Source organism: Oryx dammah, unplaced genomic scaffold (assembly GCF_014754425.2).
Source record: "Oryx dammah isolate SB20612 unplaced genomic scaffold, SCBI_Odam_1.1 HiC_scaffold_26, whole genome shotgun sequence".
NCBI classification, from domain to species: domain Eukaryota; kingdom Metazoa; phylum Chordata; class Mammalia; order Artiodactyla; family Bovidae; genus Oryx; species Oryx dammah.
In genome coordinates, this window is record NW_024070210.1 from 14,318,053 (window position 1) to 14,342,185 (window position 24,133).

The window sequence follows — 24,133 nt, forward strand, 5'->3', positions numbered from 1 at the left end:
CGCCCCCTCCTCGGGACTATCCCCTTCCGTCCCTTTTGTATGCCGCACAGCCTGTGTAGAAAGGCTGGACCCTCGGCGGCGAAGTCTGGCGCTGACCTGAGAGGGAGGGCTCGGTGTGGAAGAGGTGAGGGTGTCCCAAACTCCTTGGGCTACATATCTGGCCGAGTCCAGCCTCTCCGCATCCATATCCTTTCCCCTCATTGTCTGAGGCGTCCCTCGACTTCTCTGGCCTGACTGTTAACTCCAGTTCTGGCGATCCCTGGGCTTGCACTCGGGGTTGGGGCCGCGAGCGAGTCCAGACAACTGAATTTGAACAAGCATTTATTGTACCAAGGTTCTGGGCTCTGGCCTCTGCGGTGGATCCTTGTTTCCTGGACCCTTCGCCCACAGAGCTTTCCTAGTTTAATCCACATTTCCTCGTCTCAGTTCGTCACCTCACTTGTGTAGGCCTGGCTTTGAAAGAAGATAAATGAGTCCGAATCTAACTTCTCACAGGCTGGTTTCTGCGGTGTCCTCAGGCGGAGAGCGTGTTGGTTGTAGATATTTTTTGGCCAAGTCGTTTTCCTTCCTTTGTCGTATTCCTGCTCTTCCTTGAGATCTACTGCCCTGTATGGTGGGATCTCAGTAAACAAGTGACAGGGACAAGCCTTTGAAGTGTTTTAAATAATTTTGAAGCATCTTTCTCAGCCCCTCTTAAAATTGCTTTATAAATTTTAGAGCCATTAAATCATTGTCTTTTTTACTTGCTGAGAAAATATAGTTTATGACTAGCGCTAGAAGTACAGATTAGTGTCAAGCGTCCACTGCCTTTGCATAGTTAAGAAAAGATTCCTGAAATCCTCTGGTGGATTAAGGGTTTGTTAAGACTCATGCTATGCCTATCTGTAGATACTGTAGTAATGACCTGCCCTCAGTTTTCCCTAGAGTGATAAAAGGACGATGCAAATCAGAGTGGAAATGACCCAGGAGATAGAAAACCTGGATAGGAGCAACTAGCTTTAGCTTAAAAACTTTGGTACTTAATCCTTTTGTGCCTCATTTCCCTCATCAGTGAAATGGAATCTTCTAGACCTACTTTGAAGAGTTGTTCTGAGTCTTTATAAACTGACACCTGTACCATGGACATTTACCTGCTCTGTGGGCATCTTCAGTATTTGTGATGGCTACTCAGAGTTTTTGTATCAAAATTTTAAACTTTAGGAATGCTTAGAAATATTTTTCTAGCTTTCTCCAAGATATTGATTTATTAATAATAAAAATTAATACTAAACAAATTTTTGTGTCAGCACATGTGCTTTCCGTGTGGTTCACTGGCTTCAGCCTCACAACAGTCTTACAGGTATGTTTCTGTTGTTAAGTCCCATATTTACAAATGGCGGAGATAGAAAGATGGCAGAAGGTATCCTATACTAAAAGGATCTAGCCTTTAGTATTTACTTTATACTGGGGACTTTTGTTAGCTCTTTCTTGACTCTTTATTCTTCACTCCAACCCTGTGAGGTTGCCTGTCACTTTCTCCAAGGCTTAGAAGTGAGATTGTTTACCCAGGTTGCTGTGAATTGGAGAGACTGACATTTGAATTCAAGTCTGCCTGACTACAAAGCCTATGCTTGTTGCAATATAAGGGATGATTTTTTTTTTTTCTGCTAGCTTTTGTATTTGATTTTACTCACCGCATTAAATATACAAAAGGATTTTTAAGCTGTGTCTGAGTTCAGTAGAAATCAGTTAGTGATATCTGCCATGGGGAAGGATCAGATGGTAAACACTTCTCAGCCTGCTTTGTCATTCCCAGACCCCCCGACAACACACCGAGTGAGGCAGTGTGTGTTAAGGCCACTGGGAGTCTCAGTGGCTCTGCCGTGGGGAGTGTTTCTTAAGCTTCTATTGAGAAAGGTGCTATTGAAATAGAAAAAGCAAATCCATCCTTTAGAATTGGACTCTCTGTAGCCTTTGGAGTTATTTTTGGCACTGAAAAATTTGGTACCTGGTTCTTGGCTTAAATCATTTTTCACTCTAATCCAGCTGGCATGGATAGTTAAGTTTGTGATTCTAAGGCAAAACTTTTTTTCAGGGTGAAATCTAATTTTAGAATAGTTATGAGAGGGACTTGTGTTTTGACTGATTCTTTATAGACTTCCTTCTTTGGCTATGCCCTCATTTCCCAAATTTTGGCCAGTACTTGTTATTAAATTAATCATGATTTGAAGTTGAAGTTACAAGCAGGCAAATTCAGCTTCCTTTAGTTGCTTACTTGCCATCAAGAATTCAAGAAGCACATGAGAGAGTAAGATGTCTGTGAGTTTTTATTCTCTGCGGTATTCCCAGAGCCTAGAACAGGGCCTGAGAGGTGGCACGCAACGGATACACGTTGAGTCCATGAATGTAGTTACTATCTGTTTTGTTCATGCTTTGATTAACCTTGTGTATTCAGCAAAGTTCATGATGCATTCTTGTAACACATGCCTGGCTTGTACTTTCACCTTTATACATACTTATACTGGGGCCTCCCAGGTGGCGCTAGTGGTAAAGAACATGCCTGCCAGTGCAGGAGACCTAAGAGACTCAGGTTCGATTCCTGGGTTGGGGAAATCCCCTAGAGATGGGCATGGCAACCTACTCCAGTATTCTTGCCTGGAGAATCCTATGGACAGCGGAGCCTGGTAGGCTACCGTCCATAGGGTCGCAAAGAGTTGGACACGACTGAAGTGACTTAGCATGCAAGAGAGTGTATAAATTAGAAAAGGTATATATGCTTAATACTCTGTTGTAGGGTCCTTCAGAGAGGGACTGTGTTTTGTCCTTTTAAACCCTTACATAATAAAACACCTGACAGAGTGCCTGAGATAGTGTTTTGAATGAAGTAGCTGCTCTAGGGATGACTGACTATTTGTGGGTTATCAGACAATCAAAAGTGTGATTGGATTGGTTGGAGACCCAAGGATCTGATTTTATGTGGCCTCTTCAGTATTTTCTTCACCAGACACTTTTTGTGCATCCCTGACTAGAGCAGGGAGTTTGTAGTCCGGGAACCCAAAGCTTTTGGAGCTCTTTTGAGGGGAATCCAGAAAGAGACATACAGTATATCTCTCTTCCTCTCCCTCCAGATGAATCGGACAAAGGGTGATGAGGAGGAGTATTGGAATAGCTCCAAGTTCAAGGCTTTCACCTTTGATGACGAAGACGATGAGCTCTCACAGGTGGGTTTCTGTGAACACTGGCGGAAGTCCTCACCCCTTTCCACTGCGTACCCTTTCCCTTGCATCCTCGGTAACCTGTCTCCATTAGGCTCAGCAGTGCTTTCAGTCAGATCTTTAGAAGACTCTTCATGGAGAAGAACCCTGGGAAAAGAGAGGAGTTGTAAAAAGCCAACTCCCTGCCCTTCTTCCTTTAAATTCTTAAGATGATTCATTTCTTGCCGTTTTTTTTTTTTTTTTCAAGAACCCTAAGTCTTTTATCATGTGATATAATTATTATTTTTGAAGGATGAACTGGATTGGGAGTTTTATCTTTTATCATGTCTGTTTTACAAGTGGGGGAAACATTCATTTTTGGAAAGATGGAAAACTCCCTACAAAGCAAGTCAATACCAGGAATAGGATTAGAATTCAAAAGTGGCTTTGACTCTTCCTAACGTTTGCCACTGGACTCCAGTGTTGGCTAAATAGCAATTTCTTTTCTTGGCAAACGTCTGGTGGGCTAGGTATTCGATGGCAGAAAGGTTAAAATATTGGCCATTCTCAAGTCCAAGTTCCTCAGCCTTCTTGGCTGTCAGAGGGAGAGGTGAGATGTGATGACTGCCTAAGTGCCCTGCCTGATGTCTGTCCGCAGTTAAAGGAATCCAAGCGGGCAGTGAATAGCCTTCGAGACTTTGTAGATGATGATGATGAAGATGACCTGGAGAGAGTCAGCTGGACCGGGGAACCTGTGGGAAGTAAGTACAAAAGACCCTGGGAAGGGATTAATTATTCAGGGTTCTTAGCACTCATAAAGTCTCCTCAATACTTGTCAGGATAGGGAACAAGGCTAAGCTATTTTCAGATGAGCATACATCTGGAAATTTGCCCAGGAGAGGGTACCCGGGGAAGTATGGTAGCAGTTTCCATACGGCTGTCTAGGTCTGCTATCTGAGGGCTAATGTTCGGCTGGCTATTTCAGACTTACTTGGGATGCTCGTTAAAATTAGATTGCTGGGCTTCACTCGAGAGACTGCTTCAGTAGGTCTTGACGTTGGGTGTGGGGTGGCGGGTAGGGCGGGGTCTCAAATGACAATAAGCACTGCTAATGTTCTGTTACGCAGTCATATTTGAGAACTGCTGACTTAAATGCTCACAACTGCCTGGAAGAACTGACTTCCTTAGCCACCAAGTCCCACTGCCTAATCGTTCTCTAATACCACCTGACACCTTTGCTGGGTCCATCTGATTTTTAAGCATAGTTTTAAAGGTTTGTTTGTTTGTTTGTTTTAATGGGAAATACTGTCACATGATTTAAAAAGCAAAAAGTATTCAAGGCGTACTGTAGTAAAAAGGATTCCAGGCGTACTGAGAAAAGTTTCCCTCACACTGTCATGCGTCTACTTTGTTCTCAGGCCCTGCCAGTCCCCCAAACAACCGCTGTTGTTTGCTTCCTGTGTATTCATTTAGAGATGCTTTCTGCTTGTGGAACTACATATAGGAAAATGAACCCCCTTTTTTACACCAGGGGTGGCATACGTTATACCCTCCTCTTTTTTTCTTTTAACTCTTTATTGAATTTGTTACAATTTTGCTTCTGTTGTTTCATGTTCTGTTCTTTTGGCCAGGAGGCATGTGGGATCTTGGCTACCTAAGCAGGGATCGAACTCACACCCCCTGCATTGGAAGGTGAAGTCTTAACCACTGGACCAGCAGGGAAGTCCCGTACCCTCCTCTTTTTAATGGATAATATAGCTTGAAGATCTTTCCAAGTTTTCTCATGCTGCCTCTCCCTTTTTAAAAATAGCAACATAGTAGACACTGTAGGCAATTCCCATAATTTGTGTAACCAGTCCACTGTTGAGGAGCATTAGATTGTTTCCAATCTTTTGTTGTTTATATTGCTGTCAGTGACCTTGTATTTTGCCCATGTAGGAGTATCTGAAAGTTCAGTTCCTAGAGTGGAATTGCTGGCAGAGGATATTTGCTTCTGTGTTGTACCAATTTGCACTCCCACCTAGCACTGTCAGAGTGTTCCTTTTTCCCCACAGCCTTGACAGCACAGGGTGTTCTCAAACTTTTGGGTCTTTGTCAATCTTATAGGGGGCAAGTGGTATCTCAGTGTGCTTTTAAAAGATACTTCTTTATCTTCAGCTGCTCCAGGTCTTTGTTGCTGCGTGGGCCTTTCTCTAGCTGCAGCGAGCAGGGTCTGCTTACTAACTGTGCACAGGCGGTGGTTTCTCTTGTTGTAGAGCATGGACTCTACGTGCACGGTCGTCAGTAGCTGTGGCACGTGAGCTTAGTTCCTCCATGGCCTGTGCGATCTTCCCGGCCCTGGGATCGAACCTGTGTCCCCTTGCGTTGGTAGGCAGATTCTTAATCACTGGACCTCCAGGGAAGTCCTAACTGTACTTTCTTTTTTTTTTTTTTAATTTTTTTTAACTGTACTTTTAATTTGTGTAATTCTCTTATTAGGAGTGCAGTCGAGCACCTTTTCATATGTTTAACAGCTACTTGTATTTCCTTTTCTTTGATCCATTTATTCATTTCCTTTGCCCTTTTTTTCTGTTGATTGGTCTATGTGATTCTGTTCTTTCTCCCTGCCCTAGTATTTTAAGCCCCTGTTGGCACGGGACCAGGGCTTCTGATGAAAAGCCTTTAGAGTTTATTGGAATGTGGATGAGGTGGTGTTATTTTGGATGAGAAGGACTGTCTACATTTTGCTGTCTCACAGGTATCTCGTGGTCCATCAAAGAGACTGCTGGTAGTAGTGGGTCAAGCCACGAGCGTGAGCAGCTGAAGAACCGAAACAGCTTCTCCACCTATGCACAGCTACCCAAACCCGCTTCTACCTACTCTCTGAGCAGCTTTTTTAGAGGTAAGAGCGATGGTTAAAGGGACAGAGTTCCGAAAAACCAAGGCTGTGATTTTCATTTACTCTGTAAGAAAAAGATACTGAAGTATAAAAATCTTCGGAGCTAGCCATTAGGGATCAGAAAGGGGGAGAAATGAGGGAAATTCAGAGGGATTGGACTGAGTTTCTAAAACACGATAAACAGAATTGACGTTAACCTTGTGACATATACTCAGAAATGGGTCTAGGTCAGAATCCTCCCTGCCCCTGCACATTTCTGTTACTCATAAATGGGTCTAGGTCAGAATCCTTCCTGCCCCTGCGCATTCCTGTTGGGAAGCCTTGTGCACTGCCGGTGGGGATGCAAAATGGTATAGCCTGTGTGTAGAAGACACCGGAAGACTGTGGAAGACAGTTTGGCAGTTTCTCAAAAAATTAAGTGTAGAATTGCCATATGATCCAGCAGTCTGCTTCTGGGTATATACCAAAAAGAATTCAAAGCAAGGGCTTAAACAGGTATTTATACACCACGATTCAGAGTAGCCAAAATATGGACACAACCCAAATGTCCATTCACCAGTGAATGAATGAACAAAATGTGGCATGCACATGCAATGGGGTATTATTCAGCCTTGAAAAGGATCAAAATTCGGATACATGCTACAGCATGGATGAACCTTGAGGATATTATGCTGAATGAATGAAGCCAGACATACAAGGATTCTGTGTGATTCCATTTCTGTGAGATGCCTAGAATAGTCAGATAGAAATAGAAAGTAGATAGTGGTCACCAGGGAATGAGAGTAAGGAGGAAAGGGAGTTATTTTTCAGTGGGTACAGTCTCAGTTTGGGATGATCAGAAAGTTCTAGAGATGGACAGTAGTGATGATTGTACAGTGTGGATGTACTTAGTACCACAGAACTGTATCCTCCTTAAAAATGGTGACGTTTATGTTAGGTGTATTTTACCACAATTAAAAGAAAAAGTTCCTCAGTGACTTTTATTTCCATGGTACCTCAGATTTCTGAAGTTGAGTAAAAGCTTTTTTAAGCCTTAAGTTCTCATATTTTCACAAAAAGGTTCTGTGTGCACTGCATCCTAAACTGAGTCTGGATGGTTCTGACTTTAACTCTTGGCCTTATGTGTTTATCTTTAGGGAGAACTAGACCTGGAAGTTTCCAGTCCCTCTCTGATGGTAGGCATGGACTCTCTTCTCTTGATTACTGTGGGAGATGTTACTGATCTGGGGTACAGCCTGGGGAGTCATGGGGACAAATGATAATTAGATGATGACACTTCTTCTGAATCTATCATCATTATTAAAGGAATTTTCTGATGCTGAATAAGCAGGTTGAGACCATTCAGGCTGTGGGGTCCAAGAGTAGCATCTAGGGATGCTGTCTTTGGGTAGGAACTGAGATCTACTCGGGCTTCCCTACTTTGGGCCATAAAGATACCTCAGGAGCCCACAAGTCAAGCGAAGGGAGCAGTGGAAGAAAGGCATGGCAGGAAGATGGTGTCCTTCTCAGTCCCTTGCCTGTTCTTTTGCAGCTCTGTCAGACACGCCTGCCAAGAGCTATGCTCCAGACCTGGGGAGACCCAAGGGGGAGTATAGGGTGAGTTATATCTTACGATGGTCATGACTCTTTACACAGTTTGACGTACTTGGACCTTTGTTATCTTGCTTGATCTTCCCAAATCTCTGAGCAGGTGTTATTTTAAAAATTGGATCTCTAAACATTAGAGCTTGCTGGGAGTCTCACAGCTAGTTACATGGTAGAACTGGAACTCAAAATTTTTAGTTTCTGATTCAGCCCTGGCGTATCCTTATCCATTATACTGCCATTTTTTAGGTTGTGCTTTGAAACTTTTGATCATCACTGCGGTCTAGAAGCTTGGTGGAGCTCATATTCACACAAAGCGCATGAAAAAGCAAATTGACTGAAAAAGGAAAAAACGATATCATAAGGTCCAAAAAAAGAACACGTTTCTCTCCTTTCCTTCTGTCGGCAAAACCATTAATTAGAGTCCCAAAACAGCCTCTAGGGGCTGAAATTCTGAACCACTTACATGTCGGGCTGCCAGCGTTGTCAGTTGATCCGTTCCCTCTTTGATCCAATTTGTCCTGCCTGTAAAACCTCTGTCCCGGTTGCTTAAGAAACTCAGGACCAGACCATCCTAGTTTTGCTTTTTTTTAATCTATCTTCTTTCACAGAATACTTCCCCTCTAGGGACTAAGACTATAAGCATGAGGTGAGGAGCTGGCGCACTGATAATTCTGAATTCTGATCCTTTAACTCCCTATAATTCACATGTTGCTAATATTCCAGGATTACAGCAACGACTGGAGCCTCAGTGACACAGTGCGGCGCCTCAGGAAGGGCAAGGTAAGGCCCTGGGGAGAGAGTGTGGAATTGGAAGGTTTTTTTTTTGGAAGCTGAGCAGCTTGGCCTTTCTCTTCAGTTTTGTTAAATGAAATGATTTTCAGGAGGAAAATCATTCCACTAAGATGGCAGTTCAGCTGCAAAATTTCTGATTGTCTAGGGTTTAGTGTTGTTTTGATGGGGAAGTGGGAAAAGAGTGATGGATGAGAGGGAAAAGTATTTCCTTTAAGAGTAAGAGCAAATCTTTCACGTTTAGGTCTGTGATCCATTGTGAGTTAATACAAAATATACAGTGTGAGGTACAAATGGACGTTCATTTTTTTCCTATATGGTTCTCTGTTTGCTCCAACACTATTTGTTGAAAAGACGATCCATTTCTGCATTGGTCACTTTGGTGCCTTTGTTGAAAATGAATTGACCCTATATATGTAGGTCTCTTTCTGGACTGTATTCTAGTTCATTGATTTTTTTGTCTATCCTTATGCCATTACCAAGGCCTTGATTATTGTAGCTTTGTAGTTAATCTTGAAATCAAGTCATGTAAGTTCTTCAACCTTATTCTTCTCTTCCAAAATTACTTCAGCCATTCTAGATCCTATGTATTTCCATGTTAGCTTGTCAGTGTTATAAAAGAGCTGCTGGCATTTAGACTGAGATTGCATTGAATCTGTATTTCAATTTTGGGAGAATTGATATCATAATAATTATTGGGTCAAAATAGATCATAGTAGAATAAGTGCTAAAACTATAAAGCTAGAAGAAAATTTAGGTGAAAGTCTTTGTGATCTTTTTTTTTTTCTTTGTGATCTTGAGTTAGGCAAAGACTTATTAACCAAGCATACAAAAACCATCAGACCAAAAAGGAAAATGGACTTCACCAAAATTGAGAAGTTTTGTTCTTTGAAAACATTGTTAAAAACACAAAAAGACCATTGCTGGGAGGAAATATTTGTAAAATACATCTTATAAAGTGTTTTCTCCAGAATATGTGTATAAAAAATGATGACATATCTTCAGTAATAAGATAAGCAATTACATTTAAAAACTGGCTCAAGTTTTCACCAGTTATATCACCAAAAGATGTGTGGTCAATAAGCACTTGAAAAGATGCTCAGTGTTACTGGTTATCAGGAAAATGTGAATTAAAACTGAGATACCACTATACAGCCACTATAATGGCTAAGTTTAAAAATACTGATCATACCAAGCGTTGGGAGGATGCAAACAACTGAAACTCATATGCTGCAAACAGGAAGGTGAAGTGGTAAAACCACTTTGCAAAAGAGTCTGACAGTTTCTTACAAAATCAGACACACGTTTAATTTAATTGCTAATAGACATTTACAATTCAGGAGAAATGAAAATTTGTTCATACAAAGACTTGTACACAGATGTTCATAGGAACTTTATTTATTATAACCTTTAAAACGGGAATAACCTAAATATCTGTTAGTAAGATCCCTTGTCAGATGGACAAGGGAAGTTTTTGTGGTAATGGAAATGTTCTGTATCTTGATTGTGGTAGTAGTTAACATGGGATTATTTACTTGTCAAAACCTGCTGAACTGTACACTCAGATAGTGTAGATTTTATGATATAAATTGTGCCTCATTAAAAAGAGAACAAGTTGGGACTTCCCTGATGGTCCAGTAGTTCAGAATCCACCTGCCAGTGCAGGAGATGTGGGTCTGATCTGCGGTCTGGGAAGATGCCACAACTAAGCCCGTGTGCCACAACTACTGAGCCAGCACTCTGGAGCCCTCGCTCCGCCACTGCTGGAGCCCGAGCTCTAGGGCCTGTGCTCCCCAACAGCAGAAGCCACTGCAGCGAGAAGCCTGCACACGGTCATGAAGAGTAGCCCCCGCTCACCACAACGCGAGAAAGCCTGCACGCAGCAGCGAAGACCCAGCACAGGCAAAAATAAGTAAATAAGTTAATTAAAAAGAAATAAAAGTTGGCCTCAGATAGCCAGTCCCCTGCTGTCCCCTCCAGTGGACCCCACGCGCATCCCCCGTGGTGTGGCAAACGCCGCAAAGCCTCAGGAGTCCCCGTGCAGAGAGTCCTTCATCCTGGGACACAGGGCGTGGCCGGAAATGTGGCTGCCGCCTCACCTGTCACTCACCGCATGTTCCTGGGGAAGCTCGTCCTAAACCATTTCTAGAGGACCTGCTTCTGGGTCCGGCTTTCATATGTAGCAGAGCAGCTCCCTCACTGTGATCTACTGAAAGGTGGCGCTCAACACCAGGGTTTGAAAAAGCAACCAACCAACCAACCAACCAAAGCAAAACAGATTTTTTTTAAAAAGGGAAAAAAAAAAAGAGGAAAAAGAGAACAAGTGGTCTCCCTGCCTGTTGACTTTGGCAAGCCTTCATCAGGACACTAACCTCTTCCAGGGCATAAGGCTGAACTAGGGAGTGGGTGGTGGGAACCTCCTGGCTCATAGAGTGTTGGAGGCTGTTGTGTAAAATAAAGAGGCTCTCCTTGGGGACCAGCATGTGTGCTCAGTCGTGTCTGACTCTCTGTGACCCGTGGACTGTAGCCCACCAGGCTCCTCTGTCCATGAAATTTTTCAGGCAAGAATACTGGAGCAGGTTGCCATTTCCTGCTCTAGGGGATCTTCCTGACCCACACAGATCAAACCCATTTCTCTTGCCATCTCCTGCATTGGCAGCTGGATTCTTTACCGTTAGTGCCACTTGGGAAGCCCCAGGTGGCTCAGCGGTAAAGAATCCGCCTGCAGTGCAGGAGATGTGTGTTCAATCCCTGGGTCAGGAAGATCCCTTGGTGAAGGAAATGGCAACCCACTTCAGTGTTATTGCTTGGAAAATCCAATGGACAGAGGAGCCTGGCGGTCTGCAGTCTATGGGGTCGCAAAGAGTCAGGCATTACTAAGCGATTGAGCATGCATGTGTGTTGGGGAGATTTCAGGTCATTCTTGCTCTTCCTCAGTTTCCAGTGACAACGGAATGTAGGAAATGGCCCTCTTCCTTGAACACCAGTTCTATTTTTATCTGGCAGGTCTGCTCACTGGAAAGGTTCCGCTCCTTACAGGACAAAATCCAGCTCCTAGAAGAAGCAGTAAGCATGCATGATGGGAACGTCATTACTGCAGTGAGTTGTGCCTTTTGTTGTTTAATTATTGCTTTCATCAGTTTCTGAAAGTCCAATCAGGATAGATTTTTTTTTTTAATCTTTATTTCTTTATTTGAAATGGAGTTGATTCACAATCTTTTAGTTTCTGGTGTACAGCAACATGACTCAGTTATGTGTTAACATATATATTTCAGATTCTTTTCCCTTATAGGTTATTATAAAATACTGAGTATAGTTCCTTGTGCTGTGCAGTAGGTCCTTGTTGGTTATCCACAGGATAGACTTTAATGTCAAGTAGAGACACTGGATTTCCTCTTGAAGTAGAAGATTCCCAGAAGTACGTGTTCTAAAAACTCAGTTTGCATTGTGTGTGACACTCTTCATTATGACCCAGAAGTGGTAGGTTGGCTACTTTGTGTCCTCAAAAATAATCTGAAGGCTGAGAGATGTGAGAGCAGCCTCTCACAGAGGGAGGGAGGTGTCTCTTGCCATAAGGTGCAAGGGTGTGTGGACTCCCAAGACAGAGCTCATTCCATATGTCCATCACCTGTCCTTTCATCACATTGAGAAACACCTTGTCTGGACCTGTGAAGATTCCTGATGAGCTGCTGGCCTCGTTGCTAGTCGTCAGGTGCTCAGGGCCTCGTGTTTGGAAGGTTACACAGGGTGCTTCCTTCTTGGTTCTCTTCCTCTAGGTTCTGATCTTCCTGAAGAGGACGTTGAGTAAAGGTGAGCGTGGCTTGAGGGAGATCTGTAGTCAGTAAGGTGTCCGCTACACTGGAAGGGAGGGTGGTCTCGTGGCTTTCATACCAGGATTCACCAGCATCAGGGCTACTTTTGGGATAGCTGGGGGGTCCTGAGGCTTCAGAGTACATACCCCAGCCCTGAGTCGTTCCTCCTTTCGAGTGATAGCTACAGTAATTAAAAAGCCCCTCGTTTACTGCACAGACGGATGGCTGTGTTGGTTTGAGGAAGTGAAAGTCCACGCTCAGGGCCTGCTGGTTGGGTTGGTGAGAGCTGAAAGCTAACACAAAGGCTTCGCCTTGTCCTGGACCCTGGAGTGTGTTGCTGGTGGGTTGAGCCAGGGGTGGGCACTATCGTAAACCATTCCTAGCTTCTGCTGGACTTTGAGGAGATTATCTTAAGAATGTGTGAGTTGGGGGGTGCTGATTTCCTGTTGAGTAATAGGCTTTAATCTTTCCCCATCTAACTCCTTTCTTCCTGCCTACCAGAGATCCTCTTCCGAGAGCTGGAGGTACGGCAGGTTGCCCTGAGACATCTCATTCACTTCCTTAAGGAGATAGGTGATCAGAAGCTGCTTTTAGACCTCTTTAGGTAAGAATTGATCATCTGGTCTGTAAAGTTTGTTAAGTACTTAGTTCAGAGCAGTCTGGGTGATACTACAAAGAAAGAGACACTGCCCCTTTTTTCTCGAAACGCTTATTAGACAAGATACAGTAAGGTGATGGGGGAATTCCCTGGTGGCAGTGGTTAGGACTTGGTGCTTTCTTTGCCGTGGACCCAGGTTCAGCCCCTGGTTGGGAAACGAAGATCCCACAAGCCACGTGGCATGACTGAAAAGAGAGAAAGAAGGAAAAAAAGAAATGTGATGGGATAACTAATATTGCACCACAACATGTAATAAAGTAACCGTGTTAGGAAATCAGGCTCCAGAATCAAGCACCTGTGTTGAATATTATCTCCATTACTTAGTTCATAGCATGACATTGAACAAGTTCCTCAACCTCTCCAAGCACCAGTTTTCACGTTTGTAAAATGGAAGTAATGTTGCCTGCTCCACAGGTCATTATGAAGGTGAAAGGAGTTCATGCATGTAAAGCGCTCAGCATAATGCCTAGTCTGTGGTATTAATATTTATTAACTATTTTCTAACAAAAGACCGAGACTAAAGATGCCTTTTTTACTTGGTCCCTGGTGATGCCAGTGAGAAGCGCAATGGAAGAGCAGAAGAAGCAAATGCAATTTTCAGTCAGGATATCTGAGGAGAGCGTCATGGGAGTGATTAGGAACTGATTGGGCCCTGTGGGACTGGGTCAGGTTCTGATGGGTAGAGAGGCAAGAAGCAGGCATGTCTGCTGGGGGCCTGGGGAAGGGGGTACCCATTGGGGGCAGCTGTCTTCTGCCATGTTTTTCTTCCCTATCTCATTTCAGTTGTTAGGGACTTTTTCCCACTCTTAGCTTAAAACAGGTATATTATGTCCTTTCTTCAGTGTCAGGGCAGGGGGTGGAGCCTCTGTTTAGGCTGACATGTGGCATGAGGTAACTTTATTTACCTAGTGGCCTCCGCAGAGTGATGAGCTTTCCCAAAGACTCAGGTGGGGAGGGCACACATGGTCAGGGTCCAGATTAGAGATGGTTAGCCAGGAATTTGTAGAAACCGTGTTCAAGAGGAGCTGTTCCCTCAACCCTTTCTTCCCTCCCTCCCTCTTTCTTTTCTTCCTTCCTTCCCCCCGAACCAACAACGCTTTTTTTAAGCATCACCTCTATGCCAAAGTAGTGATGTTAATTATAGTGGTCCTTGCAGAGTGAAAAAGCAATCAGATGACAAAGTCCTTGTTCTCCAAGGCCTTACCACCTTTGGGGAGAGACAAAATGCATTGTATGCTGTACCTGAAAACAATAGGGCTTCCCTGGGAGTCCAGGGGTTAAGAATCCACCTGCCTATGCAGGGAACGCGAGTTCCATCCCTGGTGTGGGGTATCCCATGTACCCTGGAGCGGCTCAGCCCGTGTGCCGCGGCTACTGAAGCCCTCACCCTCAGAGCCCGTACTCCACGCCAGGAGAAGCCACCACGGTGGGAAGCCTGCACGCCGCAGCCAGAGAGTAGCCCCCACTCGTCAGAACCGGAGAAAGCCTACGTGCAGCAGTGAAGACCCCTCAAAGCTAAAGATTGAATAAATAAATCTTCAAAAAAAAAAAAGAAAACAACAGAGGAGGATAGTGTAGACAGTGTGTTTCCAAGACTACTGACAGAGAAGAGTGTTTTCATCTTTAAAAAAAAAACCCAGAAGACTACTGTGGGCTGAGGTTTTGCGGAAGCTGTGAGCCTTTCTGTCAGATCTGTTGACATTACAGAGTTATTAGTGCCCACAATGTCTTCCAGCTTGTGCTCTTCACTCTGCTCGGTAGGTCGGGCACGTGTTCTCTGGGGTTGCTGATGGTAGAGAGTTTGAGAAGAGAAGGGCTTAGCTTGTGTATGGAGGCAGATGAGTTCGGATGATGTTTCTCCTAGAACACTCATCCTATTTTGTGAGGTTATACTGCCACGCATCAATAGATAAAAATGCGCTGCTCCCTTCTGCTTCTTCCCAGGTTCCTGGATAGAACAGAAGAGCTTGCGGTAAGTGTGGCCTTTGTTTCAGTTGGGGGCCTCTTTAAAAAGTCTAAGCCAAAACTCAACCTACCGCACTGACTGACTGTTTCCTTTCCTTTGGTATTGGTTATTTCTGGGAGACAGAGGCATCTGGGAAGCCTGAGAACAATCCAGATGATGTACTGTTTTGTGTCTTTTTATATACTCTTTTGGTTGGGCTTCTGAATAAATTTTTAAAAAAAGTAACCGAATGAAAACTGGCCTGGTCAATTTGGAATTTGTCTCTTAATTTCTAGTTGTTTTTAGTTCTTGATTTGTAGGAGCTTTGGGGTTTTGTCTTCTAATACTAAAGACAATATTGAACAAACAATATTGAGCAAACAGGGATAAGAAATCAGATACAGGTCATGAAGGACAATCGGTCAAGCCGCTGGTAGGGCATCCAATACACATTTTGGGTGAGAGCTCAATGACTAAGTGTTAAAGTTGATTTTGGACAGATTTTCACCATTGTAGACAAAACTCTTGTAATATAAGAATGAACCTGAAATTTTACAAAAAATATAATTTTCTTATTAAAACTTCAATAATCTATTTAAAAGGTTTGACATTACTATGTAAGAGTAAGGATTTCTCGTTGCCATCAATGTCAGAATTGTTCTTTTAGTCACTGTACCACACATTGGTGGTGATACATTTTTAAGCTTTGCACACCAGAGTATAATTCAGGAAAATGTTTTCCAGTAATATTTTGTAAAAGGAACTTGTACTTAATACTCAAGGTGTGGGAAAATCTCAAAACCTTTTATCTTAATCTCTTCAGAATGATTAGGAATATGTAGTACTCATTTTGAAAAGCTTTTTCGTTTATATTTTTAATTTCCATAGGTTCAAAACTATAAGGAATTTTCTTCAGATAGCATTCATATAGTTCATTGTTTTGAAGTTTGATTAAACAGTAAAAATAAATGTGTTTTGGGTAACTCATTTTTATCTAAAGCTTTCATATTTTCTTCATATTCTCTGTTTGAATTGGAGGTGATTTATCATGCATGCTGTTATATATGAATTTGGAGTTTTCCAACCTTATAAACCTTGGAATTGGCAAATCTGATAGTCTGCTTTTAGTTTATCCTCACAGAATAGGACAATCTCCTAAGAACAACTTTTTCTTGAAACTCGTGGCTATTATATTGGATAATGCAGTTAGAGATAATAATTTTGAATCACTCTTCTCCCTCACCCCTCTGCCATCTATTCCCAGAAGAATCTCTAGTAATGAAGAGTTTAGCTTTCAAGCATGGAAAGCCTACTGACAGAGCTAACTCACCCTTCTGAGGAAAAGAAGTAGCTCAAAGTTCTTCTCTGTTTTTTGTAGCTGTCCCATTATCGAGAGCACTTGAACATTCAGGACCCCGAGAAACGAAAAGAATTTCTTAAGACATGTATTGGGTAAGTGGGGCAGAAATGTTTTTCACTATCAATACTGTTATACAGAACAATGAAGAGATTAAAAGAGGGTAGAATGGATAGATGGTTGCAGGGACAGGCTAACAGTGGGCCATACAAACATGATTGAAGATCATCTCATTCAGTGGTTCCAAACACTATTCCCCCATAGAGTTTTCACTGATTGGTGATAAATTGAGAAAATTAAAGACAGTGTAGAGAGCTGTCTCCTAAAGCTAGATTAATTTGAAGATTGCGTTTTATTCATTGATTCCCTCCCCTTCCCCGACTTCTTTTTGGTAGAAAAATGAGTTTTAAGTTTTGTGTGTGTGTGACCTGATGTATTAAAAGAAAAAAATCGGCAACATCTTACTTATGTATTGTTTTCAGGGTTACCAGTCCTTGAAACCCCACAGTCCAAGAACTACTGATTCAGTCCAGCTTTTATCCAGGGTATAAATCCCTGTGAAAACCAACCTCATGTCCTGTTCTTTCGGGGTGGGGCACACACTGCTCTTGGAAGGGGCTTATTTCGTTGTTGGACAGCCTTTATTACTGCAAGTGCCTCCTTACATTGAGCTGAAACTTGCTTCCCTGTTCATCTTTCGAGACAGGTGTAGAGTCCACCCAGTAGACCTTACTTGAGGTTCAGTGGTCACAGTTCTTTCCGTCATTCCTCGTGTGACATGATTGCCAGGTTTCACATTTAGAAATTTATGTCAGTGCAATCCTTAGTTTTAACTTCAGCAGCTACTGAGCCAATGTGTCCTATGGCCTCTGGTAAACAAAGAGAGAAGTTAGAATACTGAAGTAACTGGAACCTTTTGCTGTCTTCTTTATCACTTCTAAAAATTGGCTGTGGGCTCACACTTACCTGGGACAGTGTAATTCAATTTCAGAATTCTTCCTGGAGTGAGTGGAGTAGAGGAATAAGGCAGTACTTTCTGAAGGAAGGTCTGGGAACTGGGTGTTTAAATTCTGGCTTCTATTCCTGGCCTTACCCATTGACTTGCCAAATGACTTTTAGGCAAGACAGTGTTTGTCCGTCAGCTTATTCATATGGAAGGATATAATGTAGTGATAAAGGTGGGACCCTTGACATCATGTAGAACTCTTGAGACTTTTACCAATCTACAGACATACTGCCATGCTCTGTAACTTGAGTTTTATCTTATTACTCTGCATTAAAAAATGGCCAACATGTCAGGGCTCCTGAAAGACAGTTCAGCATTGACATTAGGCAGTGACTGGAATCCCTGAGCCTCCCTGGGATGTGGATGAAGGGCAGTTGGCCAGGTGCACTCATTGGCTGAGTGACTCGTTCTTCAGTCATTGCACCGCCCACGATGAGAGGATTCTGCCTCACTCCTCAGCAGAATCACTAGTGACTGTATGTATTTCGTGGACTTGAAGGCTCCCTGTCTAATTGGCAAAACCTTAAGTATAAAATCCTGGCCAGAGGTCGCCTCTATTTCCTGCTTTCTCTCTGCCTTTCAGGGATGCTCTAAAGGGAACAGAGACCAGGATTGCAAAGCCACATGAGCATCTTAGACTTAAAGTGGTGACCTGGATTAGGTAGGTGTGTTTTTTGTTTGAGTAGAGAATGAGGTATTAACCTTCTTGCCCTCTCTCCCAGCTTGCCATTTTCAACAGAAGATTCTGCACACATACAAGACCATTACACACTCCTGGAACGTCAGATCATTATCGAGGTTAGAATCCTTGTTTCTATTCTTTCTGCTTCAGTGCCAAAGCTCCGTGTCATTCAGCAGCTAGGAGACTTCTGCTCTGCCCACATACGTCATTTCCAGTTACCCTTTCTAAGAGTCTTTATTTTCTTTCTCTGCATGGTGGCCTTCTCTCCATTGTCTCCAGGCATCTTTTCTGTTCTCACTTGCTATTAATCTGGAGCTATTTCCTCCTCATCCCAGAGCTTTGTTTCATCACTACTTCTCTGGTCTTCCTCCATCCAACTTAGATCATCATTTTCTGGATCTTAAGCTCCTCGGGGCTCTCCTAGGCAGTTTCTTTCTTTTTCTCCTCTTCGCCTCTTTCCTAGGGTAGGAAACACATCTGCTCTAGTATTACAGGCTTCTCTCCTGCCTCCACTCCACGGACACTGTTCTTTTTTCTCTTGGCTCACTCCACCACAGGCAAACGATCGGCATCTAGAGTTAGCGGGACAGACTGAGGTCTTCCGGAAGCACCCCCGCAAAGCGTCCATCCTCAACATGCCGTTGGTGACGACGCTCTTCTACTCCTGCTTCTACCACTACACGGAGGCTGAGGTGCGGGCCACACGGGGGAGAAAGGCCCAGACATTCTCACTGCACAGGGGGGCATCCTTAAGAGCCTGTGTTTCAGCGTATTCTGTTTACAGTGGGTGCACATCATTCTTGGCAGCCCACCTGGGAACAGTTCCAAGAGGGGAAAAGAGGTCTGTATGGGTTCACATGGCTTCTGGTGAGCTGGCCTGCCCTAGAACACATCTGCCTGACCAGTGCTGGTGCTGTGAGCATCTCTGGTCAGAGGCCCAGAGTTTCTAATGGATTCCCACAGGGTAAAGAAGAGCAGCAGAGGGTAGTTACCTGTGCATACTTTAAAAAGTTTTCTTGAAGAAGTGCGACTTTAATGATCCCATAGGTGGACATGATCGTAACAATCATAGGATTAGCAAAAAATTGGGAAATACTTTATACCTGTTAATCTATTGCTCTTAAGCTGGATGGTGATGGCCAGTTAGACCTGATAGAGCTTTTCTCTTAAATTAATTTCCAGGTTTAAATGGTTACAGAGTGAAATGTAGAATGTCTAGCTAGTGGACAAGAAAACAGGAGATTGGTGGTATTTGAGAAAGTCAGTAACACCAAGATTCCTTCTCCACTTTCATCCTAGGGGACTTTCAGCAGCCCGGTCAACCTGAAGAAGACATTTAAGGTAGATAAAAATTCAGCAGTGTTTAGTAAAAGTAGTATCAGAATCACTCTGTGGAGTGGGTGTTGCTTTGTAACCCTGTGCAGTAAGTCCCTTGACATTCAGGGGTCAGGGGAGAATGGAGTGGGAAGTGAGGGAAGGCCTTAACTGAATAGCCTGCAGCAGTGCCGGGGCTTGGAGACCCAAGAGCTTTGTGGATTGTAAGGGGCAGAATCAATACCAGGGAGTATTTTTGCCTGTCTTTCCAGAACTCTCAAGCCCCTCCCCTGATGCTTTTATGCTTCTCTTAATTTCCCCGGGCCTCTGCTTTCAGATCCCAGACAAACAGTACGTGCTGACAGCGCTAGCCGCTCGCGCCAAGCTCCGGGCCTGGCATGACGTTGATGCCCTGTTTACCACCAAGGTGGGTGCCCTGGGGCTGTCAGCACTCCGGTGGAGATGCTGTCTTGCCATCCCACGCCTCCTGGGAGTCTCAGGTTTCACGCCTCCTGGGACACTCAGGTTCCAGCTACTGGTTGACATTTTTCCTTCAACATTTTATTTTCCAAAGTTTCAGATCTAAAGAAAACCAAAAGAAAGAATAATTAACAGTTTTCACCTACTTAACGAACTTGTTCACATTTTTGCCATATTTGCTTTCTCTTGTTCTGTATGCATTTTTTTGGCTGAAACATTTGAAAGTAAACTGCAGACATCACAATACTTCAACTACTTAAGCATTGTTCTCATTTGTAACCACAGTATTATCATTCTTGAGAAATTACGTAAGAATATTATCGGGGAGTTCAAGAAGCAGGGGATACATGTATACCTGTGACTGATTCATGTTGACGTATGGCAGAAGCCATCACAATATTGTAATTATCCTCTAATTAAAAAAAAGAATATTATAATACACATAAATTGATTAGCTCTTTAGAGCTGTTTTTTGTTTGTTTTTGTTTGCTGTCCAGATCGTCAAGAATCTTGCATTCTGTTCAGTTGTCATGTCTCCGTTGGTTTGCAGTTTAAATATCCATTTTTCCATTATGGGTTTGACAATTTTTTGTTTTCTGCCTTTGTTATTTAATTAGAAACATTAACTATGAAGGCAGTACATGCCTGTGTCAAAATCAAACCTGCTGTGAAAGTGAGAGGGTAAAAAGTGAAGTTCCTCTTCCACTGTCTACTCTTTCTCAGTCCCTTCCTCAAGGCAAGCACTGTGAGAAGTTTGACTGGTAGCTTTCCAGACCTTTCCTCATGAATTTGCAAATAAACATTTATGTAAATATAAAGATGTAAAGGGTAGGATTATTCTACCCAGAGAATTTCATAGTATCAATGCAGGTATTGTTAAGGAAACTGCTTGTTTCATTTAGCTGTATTTCAGACTTTTCTGCATTCATGCCTATTCGAGCTTAGAACTTAGATTACCTCTGACTCTTTTCCACCCTCCTGAGTTCCTTGACTTTGCTGAAACCCTCATCTTTCTTCCTTTCTCTTTCCGCCACCTCCCATTCATCCACTCTCACCAGCACGTTATGCTAGTCCTACCACAAAATGCAGAGAGACTAGCTCAGAGTGGGTTGAATTTGTCTGACCTGCCCACGGCCACCCCGCCTTCCTTTTTCAGAACTGGCTGGGCTACACCAAGAAGAGAGCACCCATTGGCTTCCATCGGGTTGTGGAAATTTTGCACAAGAACAGTGCCCCTGTCCAGGTAATGGTTCCCAGAGAGTCGGGTACAAGGTCTTCTAGGAGACCTGACTTTCAGCCTCTTACTGCTTAGCAGTGAGAGACTTGACCTGCTCTGGTCTTTTCTTAAAGGCAACATAATGGTTGTACTGCGCCTTGACCTAGAAAGGGCCAGGGAAGGAAGTTCTGCTCAGCCTTTAGAAGTATGACCCCAGACTACCCCCTCTGAGGAGCGTCTGCTGTGTTCAGCCAGAGGGAGGCACACTACTCAAATGATACAGGAGAACTTAATGAGAAAGGCCATCAAGGAGCAGGGGCCATGGGGGGAGGTCAGACCCAAGGCATACCTGTTGCTGGCACAGGGGTCTGGCTCCAAGATGAGGAGGAGTGGGCCATTCTCTTCCTTTTCGGGAGAACATGGATTACTGCAGAAAGTCCACCTCATTGCCCATTGCAGACCTAGTCCTGTGGTTCGTGACGAGAATTGTAGACAGCAGGCACTGACTCTTTGCCTTCTTCGGAACTTTTTCCCTACCTTTCAGAACTCTGGGTTAATATGGCTGAGAGTCATTAATCAGAAGTACTTGTTTTCACAGATATTACAGGAGTATGTCAATCTGGTGGAAGATGTGGACACAAAGTTGAACTTAGCCACCAAGTTCAAGTGTCATGATGTCGTCATTGATGTGAGTCCCTCAGAAATGAGAGCCCTGAGTTAGACCTCAGTGGACAGTGGGAGGCTTCAGTCTCAGGTCCTAGATCCTGAGGTGCTAATGTCAGTTTCCACTCAGTGCATAGCGTGGTCTGGCAAGAGTTAGTTTGGAGACCAGCTCTCCTATATGATTTGCCCAGTTCTCTGACTGGGTTTTCTCTGCTTTTATAAATTCGTTGCACTTGGAGAATTCATAGAACTAAATCAAGCCATGTAACCTCTGTAGATGTCTCTTCAGTGTGAAACTTGGTGGGTGCTTAGCCCCACTGTCATCCCACCGCAGCTCCCTGGCTCCTCTCGGAACCTTGGCTCAGAGTGGGAGAGACAGAAGGAAAGAGGCCCTTCTAGAGAAGGCTGACTGGAGGTTTTTGTTGTCGTCTCTTTTGGTGAATAGACTTGCCGGGACCTGAAGGATCGTCAGCAGTTGCTCGCGTACAGGAGCAAGGTGGATAAAGGCTCTGCCGAGGAGGAGAAGATTGATGCCCTTCTCAACAGCTCGGTGAGGGGCTGCAGCTTGCCCTCCAGTGGGCTCAGGAGACAGTTCTCAGAGGAGCGTCAAGTACATACTCCCAAGGCATGAATGGGATTGCTGTCGGCCAAGCCTATGGATCTCTTGATAAGGGTCTCCTATGGGCCTACAAGGCAGAAGTCACTCCTGAGACGTGGGATGACTTAGGGTGGTCTGGGGACCTTGGCTGACACTGATTGTAGTGCTCTTATCATTGTTAAACTTATCAGGTAGGAAGGACTAACCACTGGAAGTTAGAAACAAACATTATAGAATCAGAATATGCAAACTGTAGAGTTTCCTGGGGCTGGATGTGACCTCCCTATTGGAAGAAAGAAGTAGGTGAAGTAGCTTTTAGCTACTTTTTTTTTCAATTAATTTATTTTAATTGGAGGATAATTACTTTACAACATTGTGATGGTTTTTGCCGTACATCAACATGAATCGGCCACAGGTATACATGTGTCCCCTGATTTTTAGCTACTTGGGGAACACAGCTGCCTCTTCTCTCATAGTATGGAATTGCTGAGCTTATTGTTAACATGGAGCTTTGGTCCCAGTTAGATATTTTGGAATCTACTATAAGCTAAAGCTAGTGAATCTTTGAATCTTTGTCCTGAGGAGGGCAGAACCAGAATAAATGCCCTAAATCAGGCTTACAGAATAGGTACAGAATAGGTGTTTAATCCATCTCTGAATAAATGAACTCCTCTCCTCCACGTTAATTTTTTTTTTTCCTCAGCCTTCCGGCTCCATCTTTCTTTTCCTTACATTACCTACCCGGAGTCCTTGTATTGAATTCTGTCAGCCTATCTGTAGGGATCTATGAAAACTGATCATTGTTTGTTTTTTTCCCCAGCAAATTCGATGGAAGAATTAAGTGGCATCAGCTCCCTTGCAACCTGCCTCATTTCTTCCTTTCCTGCCTGTGAAAGTAGAGAGCACTCTTCTTGGGAGAGTTACAGCATCACATCACTGGGGCCCATCGTTAGCAGGCAGTGCCTGCTACTTGTGGGACAGAGACCAGCGCCTGGGCACCGACAGCCTCAGACCGGTCTTCTGTCCAGGGACTGTCACCGAAGGGCCAAGATCTAAAGCTTTGCCTCATGAGAGAGACTCTTCACCTGGTGCTCACATGAAGGTGGGAATTAATTTCTAGGTTGGGCCCATATTGGGCAAGATGGCTTTTGGTCCGCAGAAACTGACTGCTCCAAAAAGGAGGTCTCCTAGACTGAGAGGTTCCGGTGTCGTCGGGCGGCCACTCCACTCCCCTCAGCTGATTGTGACCTTGGACTTGGTGCTGGATGCTGGCATCTCCTCTGCAGGAGGTCAGCAGGGAACTGGAATGGCTGTCTCTCCGGGGGTGGGGGGTCCTCAGGAAGGGCCGCCTGCCTTGCCGGGACCTGTTGGAGGCGCCCTCATCCCAGACTGTACAGAGTCCGCCACCTCGTGGCAGAGCCGGCCCGCCCCCCTCTGCTGCCCTGGTCTTCCCTTTACAGACAAACAGTGGTTCCTCTCTCCCCGCACCCCGGGGAGCCTGGTGCAGGAGATGAGGGCACCCTCCTTCCCGTTCCTCCTTCCCCCACCCAGGCCCCCCACTGTACATGAGTCAGCAGGGCTGGGGCGCACGCTCCCTTTCTGCTCACACGTCCTGTTTCACTAGGAGCTTCCACAAGTTTCACCAGGGCTCACCTCAGCAGCATTTCTGGTAGGCTACCAAGAGGGAGGGTTTGGTTTCGCTGTTGGTTTTCGAGAGGATATTCTGCAACGCCTGTGTGCTGTATTCCTGTGCCAACATGAGCCTTTCTTCTCTGTGACTGACCTGGGTTTCCCAGACACGCCTAGATGCCTAATAAAGCCGTTTCTTCCTTGGCGCCTTCTCTTTCCCTCCCGGTTATTTTGTGCAGAGCCATGAAACCATTGCCCTGTCTCTTGGGACCGCTACAGCCCTGCCTGGGTGACTGCATATATCGGCCTGTTAGCACCTCAGGTTATGGAGTAACAGTGCTTATGG

General features: G+C 44.1%; 1 protein-coding gene across 1 annotated transcript; it reads left to right on the forward strand.

Annotated features, from left to right (window-relative positions):
• The first annotated feature begins 12 nt into the window (after positions 1-12).
• VIPAS39 (VPS33B interacting protein, apical-basolateral polarity regulator, spe-39 homolog) lies at positions 13-23,995 on the forward strand. The gene is made up of 20 exons (XM_040226002.1): positions 13-124; positions 3,108-3,200; positions 3,832-3,934; positions 5,911-6,054; positions 7,188-7,226; positions 7,583-7,647; positions 8,362-8,418; positions 11,434-11,526; positions 12,204-12,237; positions 12,741-12,843; positions 14,842-14,869; positions 16,221-16,294; positions 17,928-18,003; positions 18,445-18,579; positions 19,187-19,228; positions 19,539-19,628; positions 20,838-20,924; positions 21,496-21,585; positions 22,006-22,110; positions 22,979-23,995. The coding sequence occupies exons 2-20, from the start codon at positions 3,108-3,110 to the stop codon at positions 22,997-22,999; spliced, it is 1,479 nt and encodes a 492-aa protein (XP_040081936.1). The 5' UTR covers positions 13-124; the 3' UTR covers positions 23,000-23,995.
• Positions 23,996-24,133: the final 138 nt, after the last annotated feature.

Excerpts from the sequence above, each read along its gene's own strand:
- VIPAS39 (XM_040226002.1), top strand. The coding sequence starts at position 3,108 with ATGAATCGGACAAAGGGTGATGAGGAGGAGTATTGGAATAGCTCCAAG. Across the intron at positions 7,227-7,582 it reads TTTCCAGTCCCTCTCTGATG|CTCTGTCAGACACGCCTGCC; the intron begins GTAGGCATGGAC and ends GTTCTTTTGCAG. Across the intron at positions 18,004-18,444 it reads AACGTCAGATCATTATCGAG|GCAAACGATCGGCATCTAGA; the intron begins GTTAGAATCCTT and ends ACTCCACCACAG.